At 38.6% G+C, this 16,600-nt stretch overlaps 1 protein-coding gene across 21 annotated transcripts in view; it reads left to right on the top strand.

Annotated features, from left to right (window-relative positions):
- The window catches only part of PBRM1 (polybromo 1), a 128,926-nt gene that overhangs the window by 29,765 nt on the left and 82,561 nt on the right, over positions 1–16,600 (top strand). For 19 of the 21 annotated variants that reach the window (XM_032868256.1, XM_032868255.1, XM_032868261.1 and 16 more), the window contains 6 exons: positions 1,694–1,762; positions 4,836–4,934; positions 7,615–7,700; positions 8,902–8,997; positions 9,633–9,724; positions 16,357–16,570. In XM_032868256.1, the coding sequence (XP_032724147.1) occupies positions 1,694–1,762; positions 4,836–4,934; positions 7,615–7,700; positions 8,902–8,997; positions 9,633–9,724; positions 16,357–16,570 (656 nt within the window). Of the gene's footprint in view, positions 1–1,693; positions 1,763–2,333; positions 2,360–2,384; positions 2,477–4,835; positions 4,935–7,614; positions 7,701–8,901; positions 8,998–9,632; positions 9,725–16,356; positions 16,571–16,600 lie in introns of those variants that run through there. The other 2 variants (XM_032868276.1, XM_032868277.1) reach the window with 2 other exon arrangements.

Below are 16,600 nucleotides of genomic sequence, written 5' to 3'. Positions count from 1 at the left end.
TGATTGACTTATTTCACTCAGCATAATACCCTCTAGTTCCATCCATGTAGTTGCAAATGGCAAGATTTCATTTTTTTAATTTTTGGTCAGCTTCAGTTGTTTCTTCCAAGAAACCAAACCTGTAGAAGAGACTTGGGGCAGTGAATACAGCGTGGGCATTGTTTTGTTTTTGTTTTTGTTTTTTTAAAGATTTTATTTATTTATTTGACAGAGATCACAAGTAGGCAGAGAGGCAGGCAGAAAGAGAGAGGAGGAAGCAGGCTTCCCGCTGAGCAGAGAACCCGATGCGGGGCTCGATCCCAGGACCCTGAGATCATAACCTGAGCCGAAGGCAGAGTCTTAACCCACTGAACCACCCGGGCGCCCCTGTTTTGTTTTGTTTTTAAAGATTTTATTTATTTGAAAGAGGGCACGCATTCAGGGGAGGGGCAGAGGGTGAAGGAGAATCTCAAGCTAACTCCCGCTGAGCACAGAGCCTGACACGGGGCGCCATCTCACGATCCTGAGATGGAGACCTGAACTGAACTGAAGAGTCAGACACTTAACCAGCCGAGCCCTCCAGGCGTCCCTGCACTGTGGACTTTGTGAAACTCTTCAAGAACATTCCTCTAGCATACTTCACTTATTTTCTTGTGATAAGCTAATATTTGATAAGAAATCAGAGAGTGCTTATAATTTTACCTTTTGTGTTTTTTTGAAGATTTTATTTATTTATTTTATAGAGAGAATGAGAGACAGAGACAGGGCACGAGCTAGGAGGAGGAGGCCGAGGCAGAGGCAGAGGGAGAAGCAGACTTCCCACTGAGCAGGAAGCCCGGGCTTGATCCCAGGACACTGGCCTGAACCAAAGGCAGATGCTTAACTGACTGAGCCATCCAGGCACCCCTTTTACTTTGATTCTTTAATGTGGTTTCATTTAATGTGTTTTAGTTTGAAAAAAAATTAATTTGACCAAAATAAGTAGAAGCATTAAGTTAAACATGAAGCTAACAAACTTGCAACCTTATGTAGTTTAAGATTCATAAGAATTTTATATGAGGGGCGCCTGAGTGGCTCAATTGGTTTAAGCATCCAGCTCTTTTTTGGCTCAGGTCATAATCTCATGGTTGTGAGATTGAGCCCTGTGTCGGGCTACAAGGTCGGCGTGGTGTCAGCCTGAGATTTTTTTCCCCCTTCCTCTCCCCAACCTAACTCCTTCCTCCCAGCCCCCTGTCTACTCGCAGGTGTGTGTTCTTTCTCTTTAAAGTAAATAAAATCTTTTAAAAAGTGATTTTATATGAAATAGGATATTATTGTGTGATTTAAGTTGAAAAATTAAAAGAGCTTATAAGAACATTCAAAAACATTCTTTTATTTCATTTTCAGGGATAAATATGTTGGAACCTTAAATTTTAAGTTGTGTGATTCTATGAATTTAGAATTTTTTTAAATATTAAGTTATAGTGTTGGATAATGGCAGTTACCAAATACTACCTGTAAACTTGTACAACGTGCTCTTGTGTATTTCATAAATCTTGTTAAAATCAAATTCTTTCTGCTTCACCTGTTACAAACCATATGCTTTACAGCTGTGTCTGTAGCCTTGCATCTGACAGAGCTGTTCAGTTGATTAACAGATTGTCAGTGTGCTTGCTTGTTTCTCATTTCCTGGATACTTTCTCTTATTTATTATGCCCGGGTCTTTGTCTTCCAGCAATATCCAGACTATTATGCAATAATTAAGGAGCCTATAGATCTCAAGACCATTGCTCAGAGGATACAGGTACGAAGATAATCACATGTAACCATATGTGTTTTAGGGCAGTTCAGCCTGAGATCTTTTGTAGAGGCTTTTAGGAAACAGAAGCGATGTCTTTGTAAGGGGTTATTAACAATATAATAAACAAGTAGAGTGGTAAAACTGATTATAGCTTTGGAGGAGGTAGCATAGTGTCCCTTTTGCGTTTTATCTGTAGGGAGGAAAGCAGAATTTTCACTGGCGTTGTAAATCTCGCTCTTAGGACAAAAATTTAAAAGCCCTGGCCATAGACGTTTTTAGTTGTGAAAGTCCCATTAGCAATAAAGCTTTGTTGTTTATTCTTATCTGCTTCCAAAGAGTTTTAGGATGTCTCAGAGTAAGTTACCTTCAGTATATGTTAGAGGGTAAGGTCAGTGAAAACAGAGGCTTTGTTCTCTTTGAGTGCCTTCCTTCCTGTGTCCCCAGCAGTAGCAGCAGCCAACACTCACTTGGCATTGCCAGGTGCCTGCTCTGTTCTCAGTGCTTTGTATGTATTAACTATTAATTCTGATAGCCACTCCCTGAGGTAGATACCATTATTATTCCTGTTTTACAGATGAGAAAAACCGAAGCTCCGAGCTGGTAAGTCACTGGCCCAAGTCAGCAGCTAGTAAGGAGAAGAGTTGGGATTTGAATCCAGACATTCTGACTCCCGAGTCTGTGCTCTTAACCTCTGCACTGTTACTGCCTCTCCACAGAGTAGGTGCTCAATAGATGTTTATTGAGTTGAATGAATGACGAAATTTAAAACTTGGCGATTAGAGGTTAAGGAAGGTATAGGGAGAAAGAGCTATATTTTACCAGAAATCCAGTTTTTAGAGTTGGACCGACATGGGTTGTCTTCCTAGCTCTGCTCCTTACTAGCTGTATTGCTTCGGTCAGGGGACTTGCCTGCTTCCTCTGCTGTATGCTGAGTGGAGTGTGACCAGGTTGCAGATCGGAGGGGGCAGGGGTGATGGATGAAGCATCTTAACAGAGCACCTATGGGATGTGGCCTTGGTTAGTGCGAGTTATGGTTCCTCCCAGAGTAAGGAGGGTTTGGGGCTCCCAGTAGATAAAGCAAAGAGGAAAATTTAATGTGTCACATTGTCTCATTGAGAAATGAGACTGAAGTCAAGTGGTTTGCCAGGAGGGAGAAATTTCCTTGGCTTTAAAATTGTAGGAGAGCAGTGAACAGTGACCGTGTAGTAATTACTGGTACCATAATACACTTTCACAGAATGTTAAAATACAGATTCTCTAATGTATCGCCTGGTTTTTAAGGTAGATCCCTAGCTGCTATTGCTAATGACTTAGTCTCCTAGAACCTAAATCCCTGGGGTTTCTAACATCTACCTTGGGGGAAGATGTTTTTGTGATACTGCAGTTCAGATCAGATCTGTATATACACCCCTACCCCAGCCCCAGCCTTCTTTCTGAGACCTCTTTCCTTGTCTTGTCTGTTCTTCCTTCCACAAGCTCCGTAGAAGCACCTCCTTTTGCCATCACCCTAAGCAAGATCTTGTCCTCTTCTGTCCAAATTATTGTAGTAGTCTCTCCTGCTTCTCTGATGAAAGGCTCTCTGGTCCTTTCTGCATGTTGCTTCCTGACCCTAGCGTTCTTCCTATTTCATTCTTCCTTTCTGTTCCACAGCCCAGAGCCTTGTCACTTGTTTTCTAGTGCCTCCGCTAGCAAATCACAGTTTCTTATAACAGTGCAACAGAAACCAGCTCTGAATAACTCCAGCAGAAGGGGAATCCGTGGAAAGAGTACCAGATAGCTCATGCACTTGTTCGGAAGGCTGGCAGGAGAACTAGCTGTAGGGAAGTAGGCAGAACTCAGGGACATCATGGCACAGCTGAGGTCATGCATAGTCTTTTTGTGGTGCCATTGCTGTTCCCAGTGCCATTTGCCATTGTGGATCCTGGATGTCCACTGCTCCCCTCTGCTTTATTGCCCTTTGCGGGAGTTAGGAATGCATTTTCTCTATTCTCTTGCCCTCACTTTAGTCTCTCAAGACTCCCTCGAGCATGAATTACCTCCCCTTTCCCTGGCTGCCAGGCCGCTAGCCGTGCTGTTACCCACTTACTTGTACCCTCTGTTGTGGAAAGTAGGTTCTTCCCTACTACCTGTACTAGGACCTTTTCCAAATACAGAGGGTCCTCAGTGTGGCTGGCTGGATTAGTCAGCGGAACATGCAACTCTTGATCTTGGGGTTGTGAGTTCGAGCCCCCCCTTGGGTGTAGAGATTATTTAAAAATAAAATGTTTAAGAAAAAAAAAAGATAAACAGAGTGCTCAGATGTTGGGTATCCTCACTTGGCAAATCACCAGCTACTCTCCTTTCCCTGGCTGTCTGGATTTTGCCTCATTTGTCCTTACTATACAGCCTTTGCTTATGGTTCTGCCTTCCCCCACCCTCCACTCCACTTAATTTGGTTTTCTCAGTCTCTTTAGAATGTGTCTGTTCGTTTCTGTGTCCTTCTCGTTAACCCTGTGTAACTTCTGCTTAGAGTGTCTTCCTCCTTCCTTTTCTTTGAAAACTGAAGGCAGTTCTCAGTCTCCCTGGATTATTTGGGATCGAGTGAGCTTTAAGATATGACAGCTCTAACATAGAGCCTAGTACATAGTAGGTACTCAAAGAGTTTAACCTCTGTGCTGGACTATTTTATCTAAAGTGGTCTGTAAAACTAGAGGAGTTTTACTTCACACCCTTAATTCACCTTTACTTCACAGTCCTTAATGGATTAGTATTCGTGAAGCACTTAGAACAGTGCTTGGCACTGTGTGTTTGCTGAATTAAACAACTTTTACATTATTTGATCTTTTAAAAATTGTAAGTTTTTGTGAAACTAACATAGCTCTGATTGTTACGTATCTCAAAAACTTGTATGTAAATGGACAATTGTAGTAGTTTATAGAAGAGAAAATGACTTTATATATTGTTCATATGTGTATTTTCCAATAAAGTCTTTGAATATGGTGAGAATTTAAAAATATGTGGAGTTCTTTTCTTTTTAAAGGTCTTGCTGATTAACTTTCAGTTAAGAGGAACTGCTATATTTTGTTGTTTACTCTAGAATGGAAGCTACAAGAGTATTCATGCAATGGCCAAAGATATAGATCTCCTAGCAAAAAATGCCAAAACATACAATGAGCCTGGTTCTCAAGTGTTCAAGGTTAGTTTTTCGCTGTTGTTGTTTTCATTGGTAAGAGTAGACACCTTAATTTAGAGCCAGCAGTTTTTATGTAACAACTTTATTGAGGTGAAATTCACATCATACCATACATTTCACTCAAAGTGTATGATTTAATGGTTTTTACTGTATTCTGAGTTGTGCAGCCGTGACCACATTCAGTTAACAGTCACTCCATTTGCCCCTAGTCTCCCCATTTTAGGAGCACTGGCCTACTTTCTGTCTCTGTGAATTTGCCTATTCTGAACGATTCATGTAAATGGAATCACATAGATGTGGTCCTTTATGACTGGCATCTTGCACTGAGCATGATGCTCTTACTACATTGATGTTGCAGCATGTATCACTTCTTCTTCCATTGCTAAGTAATGCTCCGTTACATTTATATACTATGTTTTAGTTACCCACTTACCAATTGCTAGACATTTGGGTTGTTTCCACTTTACAGCTATCATAAAGAATGTTGCTGTGAACACTCATGTTTAAGTTTTTATGTGGACATAGTATTTTCATTTTGGGGGTATGTACCTAGGAATGAAATTGCTGGTCCACATGGTAACTATATATTTAACTTCTTGAGGAACCACCAAATTGTTTTCCAAACCAGCTATACCATTTCACATTTGCACTGGAAATCTGCAAGTGTAATTTTTCCACATTCTCATTAACATTCGTTTTCCGTTTTTGTTTTTATGATAGCCATCCTTGTGGGTGTGAAGTAGCATCTCATTGTGTTTTGAATATTATTTCCCTGATGATTAGTGATGTTGAACATCTTTTTGTGTGTATATCAGCCATTCACAAAACTTCTTTGAAAAACTTTTTAATCAGATCCTTACCCCACTTTTTAATTGGGTTACCTGTTTTTTTATTCTTGAATTGTTAGATTTTTTTACATAATCTTGGATATTAAAGTAGGTGTATGATTTACAAATATTTTCTCCCATTCTGTGGATTGTTTTCACTTTCATGATAATGTCCTTTGACAAAGTTTTTAATTTGGTTAAGTCCAGTTTGCCTTTTTTTTTTTAATTAACATATAATGTATTATTAGCCCCAGGGATACAGGTCTGTGAATCGCCAGGTTTACACACTTCACAGCACTCACCATAGCACATACCCTCCGCAATGTCCATAACCCAACCACCCTCACCCTACCCCCTTCGCCCCCCCACCCCGCAACCCTCAGTTTGTTTTGTGAGATTAACAGTCTCTTATGGTTTGTCTCCCTCCCAATCCCATCTTGTCTGCTTTTTTTTTTTTTTTGGTTGCTTGTATTTCTAGTGTCTTATGTAAGAAAGCATTAATCCAAGGCCATAATGGTTGACACCTGTGTTTTCATCTAAGAATTTTATACTTTCATCCCTTAAATCAAATGTATCCATTTTGGATTTATTTTTGTATACTTGAATTAGGTGTGAGGTAGGGATCTACATTCATTCTTCCACACGGGATGCTCATTTGTCCCAGCACCTTATATTCAAAAGACTGTTCTTTCCCCCACTGAATTGCATTGGCACCCTATTGAAAATCAGTTGACTTAAGGTGTATGGGTTTGTTTCTGTAATCTCAGTTCTGTTCCATTCATTTATATGTCTATCTTAATGTGAGATAGAAGGTTTGGTTTTGATCTACTTTTTAGTGAAATATTGATTTAGTCTCTCCTTTAAACTTCATAAATATAAAAAGCAATTTCTGCAGTGCAACACACATTGTGAAATGTCTCTTTCATTGCTTTGCAGTTCTCTCCTAGAAATTTTACAGTCCTGTAACACAGTTGCTTATAGACATTTTTTGTATTAAGTCATTGGGAATTTAGCAGAGGATTTTCAGAAAACCTTTTGGGAGTAAAATCATTTAGACTTTTGGGCACCTGGGTGGCTCAGTGGGTTAGGCCTCTGCCTTCAGCTCAGGTCATGATCTCTCTGCTAGGTGGGGAGCCTGCTTCCCCCCTCTCTCTATCAGCCTCTCTGCCTACTTGTGATCTCTGTCTGTCAAATAAATAAATAAAGTCTTTTAAAAAATCATTTAGACTTTCAGAATGCTGCCTCAAATAGAGTTGCTTTTGGTAGTTAACCTATCTTTCAGCTTTTAATCAATATTCATCTTTTAAGAAACTTTGAATGAAAATCAGAAATGAGCTATGAAGTTCCTGTATTCTTAGTCCTTGATAGGACATTAATAGTAGAATACTAATAGTTTGTTGATGCAGTTAAGATTGTACATTTTGGTCTGATTATTTTCCCTAAAATAAATTTTAGAGAGAGGTGAAACTAGATTTGATATAGTAATATGCTATTGATTTAAGCAAGTACATTCATCCTAAATTTGTGTGCATAGTCTTTAATCTTAGAAGTGTATCTTTGTATCAGTTTTTAAGTCAGTGGACACAGAGTTCATTGAATTTTCACCCATTTTTCCTTGTTCACTGTTAGGTCTTTGTGCGTTACTTGACTAATTATGAAAGAGCTGGGAGGCTTTTTAACTGATGTATAATTGTGATGATGTTCTCAAAGATGGAAGGGGTAGAGGATGCAGCTTTATGGACGGTAAATGGACGCCTACTCCAAATGGAAGAGGGCCATAGAGAGTGTCCAGTGCATGACTGACGGCATTTTAAACTGTCCCTTTTTTCCTAAAGCAAGTAATTTTATCTTGACAGGATGCAAATTCTATTAAAAAAATATTTTATATGAAAAAAGCAGAAATTGAACATCATGAAATGGCTAAGTCAAGCCTTCGAATGAGGTATGTTTTTAAAATGTCTATACTCGGGGCACCTGGGTGGCTCAGTCAGTTAAGTATCTACCTTTGGCTTGGGTCTTGATCCTGGGGTCCTGGGATCAACCGCCACATCAGGCCCCTTGCTCAGCACGGAGCCTGCTTCTCCCTCTGCCCCTCTCCTGCTCGTGCTTTCTCTCTCTCTCTCTCTCAAATAAATCTTAAAAAATAATAATAATGGAATAAAATGTCTAAATCCTTGTGCCTTTTTTATTTACCAAATTTTCTAGCTAGTGGAATCAATGCAGTGGAAAACAAGAAGTATATTGCATTTGAAAAGTATATTTACAGTTGATAATGTGATTCTGAAGAGAATAGATATAACTCTTCCTCAGCCCTTCCATTGCAGCTGAAAGGCTTTATTTAAAAACAAACAATTTGAGGGCACCTGGGTGGCTCAGTAGGTGAAGCATCTGCCTTCAGCTCAGGTCATGATCCCAGGGTCCTGGGAGCGAGTCCCATGTTGGGCTCCCTGGTCAGCGGGAAGTCTGCTTCTCCCTCCGCCTGCAGCTCTGCTCTGCTCTCTCTCTGACAAATAAATAAAGTCTTTAAAAAAAATTTTTTTAAACAATTTTTGAGGTTAAACACTATTATCTACTCTTATTGCTATATACGTACATAGTCATATTTATATGTGACATATACATATTAATGTATATTATATATGGCAAACATCTATATAATATCATGGTATTTTTGTGTTATATTTAATCGTATATATTTATATCGGCCCCAAGAGCATTTAGCCAGATGTCAGGAGATCAGAGTCTCATCCTGGCTCTTTCTTGTGCAAGGACTAGGACTTTGAACAAGTCTTACTTCTGGGATTCCATTGCTTCTTTCAAGAAATGGAAGCTGAGGTGGCTGCCTTCAAAGCTTTCTTCTGACCCTGACATTTCATTTATTACCAGATCCTTGGTCACTGCAGGGACCATAAGCACTCCAGGACCAGCCCTCGTCTATTCTCTTTGGCAGAGTCCTGCGGTTTTGGAGCAAAGTGTTCTGTACAGTAATGGCTCAAATATTTGAGCATTTCTACTTAGAAACAAAAACAACAAAAAAATGCTTCCTTTTAATTTACCTAGCATTCTGATTCCAGCTGTCAATTTTCTGAGTTTTTTTTTGTTTGTTTGTTTGTTTTTTTTTTTTTAATCTTATCTCTGGATAGGACTCCATCAAATTTGGCTACAGCCAGGCTGACAGGTCCTTCTCACAGTAAAGGCAGCCTTGGTGAAGAGAGAAATCCCACTAGCAAGTATTACCGGTGAGAGAGTGAGTGTGTTTAGTCTGAGAACTGACCTTGTTTATGAGGCTAGGCTTACTAGTGTTTGCCTGATGGCTATCAGGAAGTAATTCTTTGGGGTATAATTGGGTTATTATGACAATTGTTATCAAATAACCTTATTTAAAAGGTTGAGGTGCCATAGTCGGCCTGACCTGCCTGACTTCTGGAAAATGCTTAAGCAGAAGTTATTTGTCAGAGAGTGTTTAATATTTCCAGTAAAATTAATTGTGGTAAAATACTGAAAGATTTTGTATTCGAAATAGAATTTGTGTTCATTGTAGGATATGAACATCTTAGAAGAGAATTAACCAGTAAAGATGAATGAATCTTTATTTTTTGTAAAATAAGGAGTAGTGCTGCATTTAAGTAACACAATTGCAAGTAGCCTACTTTAGGCTTTCTACACCACTCCCTCTCTTTTCAGAGAAAAAATTGGTCTTGGCTAAGATTGCTTATGGGGACTGTTAAAAGTACAAAGATAAATTGAGCACACAGTTGAATAGAAATTGTTTTTCTTGATGTGAATGCTTTCTTAACAGTTTCTGTTTCCTGTAAAGTAACCAAATTATTATAACCTCTTTCCCTGTCTTCTGATTACTTATTTTTCTTTGTAGAAATAAAAGAACAGTCCAAGGGGGTCGTTTGTCAGCAATTACTATGGCACTTCAGTATGGCTCAGAAAGTGAAGAGGATGCTGCTTTAGCTGGTGGGTATTAGGTCATGACTAGTTAATGCCTTCTCAGTGGATCTTCTAGTGAAGGAAAGTTACAGTAACTTTGGTCTGGCTGGGAGTTTGTCAGTTTTTGGAGTACATGTTTTGTTGTGTTTTGACTGCACTCTTTCAAAACCTTATTTTGTGTTATATCTTGTATCTAAGTAAATAAATACTTCTATAAGAACAATTGGTTTTCTAGCCTTAGCAGATCCTGGTTTCAAGCGTGTAATGATAAATAGTGAGTGAGTACTAGTGACACCATCGAGAAACCCGAGGGAGACATTCATACCATCTTAGATTTCCAGGTCACTGGCTTATATTTTCAGTAGGCTATAATTTCTTCCTGGCTAGAGCTTCTGATTTAAAGATAATGTTAAAAAAAAGATAGATGTAAATTATAATCAGAGCACCATAGTCAGTTGTCATTTAAACAAGTTCAACACAGGACATTGGGCAATAAAATCCATGTAAAAGTACACTGTCTGTTAAATAGCAAAGAATAGCTGTAGAGATATGTTTGATTTCATTGTCTCTGTCTGGAGTGTGCTGTAATGTTCTTTATTTTACTACAGACAATTTTTATATGTACAGATAAAATTTATTTCATGAAATTACTCTGGCCTATTGTCAGATTTCATCATCAAGTATGAGAACAGATTTTTCCACCTGTGTGTCTTATTTTCTACTAAATCTTGCATAGAAGGTTCAAAATTACTGTAGATTACTTATTAGAGTATAGATGTGATTTTTTGACACTCATCTACAGAATTTCTTTTTAACTTAAATCAAGTCGTGTTATCAGAAATTGAAGAAAAATTTGTTTTTATTAGCTTTGTTTTTCACTGGTTATAAAAGTGACACACATGTTTAGGTTTCCTTCTAACATTTGGTTACTTCATTAACCTTATAAGTAGCATGACAAATTGAAGGAAAACCCACCTAAAAAGCATTTATTGTTTTTGTTTGTTTGTTTGTTTGTTTTTTTCTAAAAAATAGAACTAGCGTTCTTCTTTAGTAACCTTAGCTATTAGAGTACCTGCCAGTCACCTTTGTATGTAGATCTTTCAGGCTGCTCTGCACAGCTGTTTACCCTTGATTTAGCCAAGATTCTAATCTATTTGGTTTCTACTTCCTGCTGCTGGAAACAACTTAGGGGTAAGATACAGTTAAAATAGCAAAGAAGGGATAACTGATGATCTTGGAGGGACAAGTAAGAGCCCATGGAGAGAAGACATAGAATTCAGAACCCCCTCCCCCAAAATTCAGAAAGCGTGGCCTGTGTTCTTGGGGTGATTTGTTTTAGAGACCAACTACTTTATGTAGCCTGGGGCAGGGCCGCAGGGCGGGTAGAGAAGCACGCCCACTTGTAGTCACTCTAAGAACAGAAATGGGGTGAGGGATAGAATCAGAAAAACAGACCAACCTTTCAGTCCTCCTCTGCAAAAACAAAATAAGTAAAGAAGACAAAAAGAAACAGAGAAAATGGGACAAGTGGAAAGTATAAAGTTGAGAGAGACAACTCCAAAAATTGTATCAGAAATCACATCAGTGTTAATGACCCAAATTTGCCAATATAACAGTTTTAGATTAGATTTTTTTTTTTAATCAGGTTGTATGCTGATTGCAAGAGACACATCTGAAATGTCAAAATACAGGAAAGTTTAATGTAAAAGGACGGAAAAAGATACACAGGGCAAATAATAACCAAAGGATAGTTACATTGACTTCTGATAGAATGAACTTTTAAACAGAAAGCATTACCAAGGATAAAAAGGATCCACCTCATAATGATAAAAAGTTTATTTCAGCAGGAAGATAAATTACAAAACTCAAAATACATAAAACAACCAGATAGAAGGTGGCAGAGAAAGTGAAAACATTGCCATAGAGTGGGAGTTCACTGCTCTCCATTGCTAGATAAGCAGCCAGAAAACCAGTGAAGACGACGATTTGAATACACTGCGCTTATTTCTCACCAGTGTGTTTATTTCCTGTTGCTGCAAAAACTAATTACTATAAACTTGGTTTGGTGGCTTAGGTGATAAACCATTCCCTCTCCTTTTCTAATTTCTAGAAGCTACCTGTATGCCTTGGCTAATGACTCCCTCTCTATTCAAAATGTAGCATTCCCAGTCTCTATCTGTCATCTTGTCTCCTTTCCCCTTTGACCTTGCCTGCCTCTTATAAGGACCCTTGCAATTACATTTAGTGCTCAGAGTTTAATCCAGGATAATCTCCCAAGTTCAGGATCCTTAACTTAATCATATCTGCAAAGTCTCTTTTGCCGTAGAAGGTAATAGTCACAGTTTTGTGGATTGATACTTGGGTATATTGGGGGGTACTATTTAGCTAACACAAGATGTATATAAACAGGCAAGTATCCCTCTGATTCTTGTGGAACAATCACAGATATTAATCATGTACTTAGCCATGAAACAAATTTCAACCAATTTAAAAGTTGGGTATTTTACAGATATATTTCTCACCATAATATAGCTGTGGTAAACACCTAATCTTTAAAAGATAAAAGTTATCCAGAGTGGCTGCATCAGCTTGCATTCCCACCAACAGTGTAGGAGGGTTCCCCTTTCTCCGCATCCTCGCCAGCATCTTTCATTTCCTGACTTGTTAATTTGAGCCATTCTGACTGGTGTGAGGTGGTATCTCGTGGTTTTGATTTGTATTTCCCTGATGCCGAGTGATATGGAGCACTTTTTCATGTGTCTGTTGGCCATCTGGATGTCTTCTTTGCAGAAATGTCTGTTCATGTCTTCTGCCCATTTCTTGATTGGATGATTTGTTCTTTGGGTGTTGAGTTTGCTAAGCTCTTTATAGATTTTGGACACTAGCCCTTTATCTAGATGTCCATCAACAGATGAATAGATAAAGAAGATGTGGTATATATACACATTGGAATACTCTGCAGCCATCAAAAGAAATGAAATCTTGCCATTTGCGACAATGTGGATGGAACTAGAGGGTATCATGTAGCGAAATAAGTTAATCGGAGAAAGACAACTATCATATGATCTCCCTGATATGAGGAAGTGGAGATGCAACATGGGGGGTTAAGGGGGTAGCGAAGAATAAATGAAACAAGATGGGAGTGGGAGGGAGACAAACCATAAGTGACTCTTAATCTCACAAAACAAACTGAGGGTTGCTGGGGGGAGGGGGGTTGGGAGAGGCGGGTGGGGTAATGGACATTGGGGAGGGTATGTGCTATGGTGAGTGCTGTGAAGTGTGTAAACCTGGCGATTCACAGACCTGTACCCCTGGGGATAAAAATATATGTTTATTAAAAATAAAAATTAAAAAATCATTAAAAAAAAAAGTAAAAGTTAAAAACCCAAACACTCAGGAAATACAAAAGTCTCCAAATGCTTGGGTTTTTCTTTTTAAAAAGGAAAAATTATAATAGGAATTTAATTACCTGAGATTGAACAATAGCAATAATGAGAACAGAATATATCAAAACAGAATATATCAAAACAGAATATATCAAAACAGAATATATCAAAACAAAGCTGGGGCGCCTGGGTGGCTCAGTGGGTTAGGCCGCTGCCTTCGGCTCGGGTCGTGATCTCAGGGTCCTGGGATCGAGTCCCGCATCGGGCTCTCTGCTCGGCAGGGAGCCTGCTTCCCTCTCTCTCTGCCTGCCTCTCTGCCTACTTGTGATCTCTCTCTGTCAAATCAATAAATAAAAAAAGTCTTAAAAAAAAAAAAAAAACAAAGCTAAAGCTGTACTTTGGAGAGAAGGTTAGGTCTGAATGTGTCTATTTAGAAAAGCAGCTGAAAGTCAATGAACTAGGGACTCCCAGGTGGCTCAGTGGGCTAAGCATCTGCCGTCAGCTCAGGTCCTGGGATTGAGCCCCACATCAGCCTCTCTGCTCTTCAGCGACTCTGCTTCTCCCTCTCCCTCTGATCTCTCTCACTCTCACTCTCAAAAAAACAAAAACAAAAACAAAACTAATAAACATCTAACATAAGTAAGAGGATAAAAGCAGAGACATTAGAAGAAAAGGTAAGAAAGCTAAGAGCAGAAACGAATTTGTTAGAAAGGAAACCTATGGTAGAAAAGAACAATAAAGTCCGAGTTTTTCTGTTAAAACTATTAATAAAATAGGCAAATCTGTGGTGAGACTGTCAAGAAAGAAACAGAAAGGGGTGCCTGGGTGGCTCTGTTGTTAAGCATCTACCTTCAGCTCAGGTCATGATCCCAGGGTCATGGGATCGAGCCCCATGTCAGGCTCTCTGCTCAGCCGGAAGCCTGCTTCTCCCTCTCCCACTCCCCCTGCTTGTGTTCCCTCTCTCGCTGTCTCTCTCTGTCAAATAGTAAGTAAAATCTTTAAAAAAAAAAAAAAGAAAAAGAAACAGAAGGCACAAATCATATGAGGAGAAAAAGGGAGCATACAGATTAAAAAGAATGTATGAACAGCTTTACACAAACAAATTTGAACATTTAGATGAAATGGGCAAATTCCTAGAAAGTGATAAATGCCTAAAACTGATTCAAGAATAAAAAGACTGATTAGTTTTATCATTACTAAAGAAATTAAATTATTAGTTATAAATCTTTCCCCATGGAAAACACCAGGCCAGGGGTGCCTGGGTGACTCAGTGGGTTAAAGCCTCTGCCTTTGGCTCGGTTCATCATCCCAGGGTCCTGGGATCAAGCCCCACATCGCGCTCTCTGCTCAGTGGGGAGCCTGTTTCCTCCTCTCCCTCTGCCTGCCTCTTTGCCTACTCGTGATCTCTGTCTGTCAAGTAAATAAATAAAATCTTAAAAAAAACAACAAAACAAAACACACACACACACCAGGCCAAACATTCGAGGAACAGAATATATACAAAGTCCTGCAGAGAATAGAAAAAAGCTCCCTATTTCATTCTATAAAAATGATAGAACCTAGATACCGAAACTCAACAAAAATAAGCATACTGTATCTAGCAGTGTATATAAAAAATAATGCATGATAACACAGTTGGCTTATTCCAGGAATACTAGGTCATTTCAGCATTAGATAAAGTAAACGTATCATTCACTGTGTTAATACTTTAAGAGAGTAAGCTGTATTATTGGCTCAGCAGATGCATTTGATAAATTCTTCATTCCTAGTTATGATGAAAACTTAAGAAATTAGTAATAGAAGGGGATCTTTCCTAACTTGGTAAAAAACACCTGTTTTTAGTGGAGAAATACTTGTGGCATTCCCTTTACCATAAGTAAAAATGTTACCACTTTTGGTCAAAGTACTAGCCAGCTGACCGTGACAACAATGAAGGAGTAAGAATCAGAAAAGAAGGTTTATAAAGATTGCAGTTGAAAGATTGTTGTGTGTTTTCTTTGTTTTTTAGTTTTTTCCTCAGAAGACTGTAAGGCAAATTATTGGAATTAATAAGAATAATAAGGTGCTAGATATAAGATCATTATACAAAAATCTGTTTCATTTCTGGAATCAGCCACAAAAAAGATATACTTTTTAAAAAGATACAGTTTACAGTAGCAACAAAACATCTAGGTATAAATCCAACTAAATATGTGGAAGCTCTTTATGGAGAAGATCGGCAGTAGTAGGGACAGAGAAAACTACTTACAGATCCTCTCTCTGCTTCTGGCTCCATGACTAGATCCAAATCCTCTATCAACTCTCCTGAGTTTGGTGCCTGTCTGTCTCTTACACTATAGCTAAGTACTTACCAAATGATTGTCATTCTTACCCAGGAGCAGTAGTGACTTTGATTATGCAGATCCATCAAGAAAAACTTAAACTATGGTCCTTATACACTGTTGAAAAATTTAGGGAAATAAAGAATGTATTTTGTTTTTCTATAAAAATGATTACATTTCATTGTGGTGTTTTTGTGATTAGCTTCAACTTAAAATTCTCTTGATAAGAGAAGAAATCATTCTTAAAGGATGCTATGGATCAGTGGGGCAAAATCACAGAGACTTAAAGCAAAACCAGATCTACCAATATCAACCGGATATCAGTATATATTTATATTACTCTGAACTACATGCTACTGCGTTAGTTCTGAGATCTGTATGTATATGGCTCCTTGATCCTTTTCTTGGCCAAACAATGCAGCAGGGAGTCTCTAAAGAAGGCACATTTAGGGAGGGGTGCCTGGGTGGCTCTGTTGTTGGGCGTCTGCCTTCGGCTCAGGTCATGATCCCGAGTCTCGATCCGGTCTTGGGATCGAGCGATCCGGTCTTGGGATCGAGCGTCGAGTTGGGCTCCCTGCTCGGCGGGAGGTCTGCTTCTCCCTCTCCTGCTCCCCCTGCTTGTGTTCCCTCTCTAGCTGTGTCTCTCTCTGTCAAATAAATACATAAAATGTTTTTTTTTTTAAAAGGCACATTTAAAGAGAGAAACTATTTTGTAACTTTTAAAAAACAGTATAATGTTTTCTGTGTAACACTTTATTCTGTTTCTGTGTAACATTTCTCTAAGTAAATATACAATTATATTAAGCACTACTAACAGCATCTTTAATGACAGCTGGAAACTCTTCTTTTAAAATAAGTATTCTCAAACATATAAATCTTACTTTGGAAGGTCGTTAAAAGAGCTTTATTTTAAAGTATGGCTCTTTCTTCCCCTTTTTTGTCTTTTTTTTAGCTGCACGTTACGAAGAAGGAGAATCGGAAGCAGAGAGCATTACTTCATTTATGGATGTTTCAAATCCTTTTTATCAGCTTTATGACACAGTTAGGAGTTGTCGGAATAACCAAGGGCAGCTAATAGCTGAACCTTTTTTCCATTTGCCTTCAAAGAAAAAATACCCTGATTATTATCAGCAAATTAAAATGCCTATATCCCTACAACAGATCAGGTAAGATGCCTTCTACATTACTCGATAGAA

This window comes from Lontra canadensis, unplaced genomic scaffold, assembly GCF_010015895.1.
Source record: "Lontra canadensis isolate GAN:19392208 unplaced genomic scaffold, GSC_riverotter_1.0 scaffold35, whole genome shotgun sequence".
NCBI lineage: Eukaryota > Metazoa > Chordata > Mammalia > Carnivora > Mustelidae > Lontra > Lontra canadensis.
Note: the sequence above shows the minus strand (reverse complement) of the source record. Positions and strands in the feature narration are given on the sequence as shown.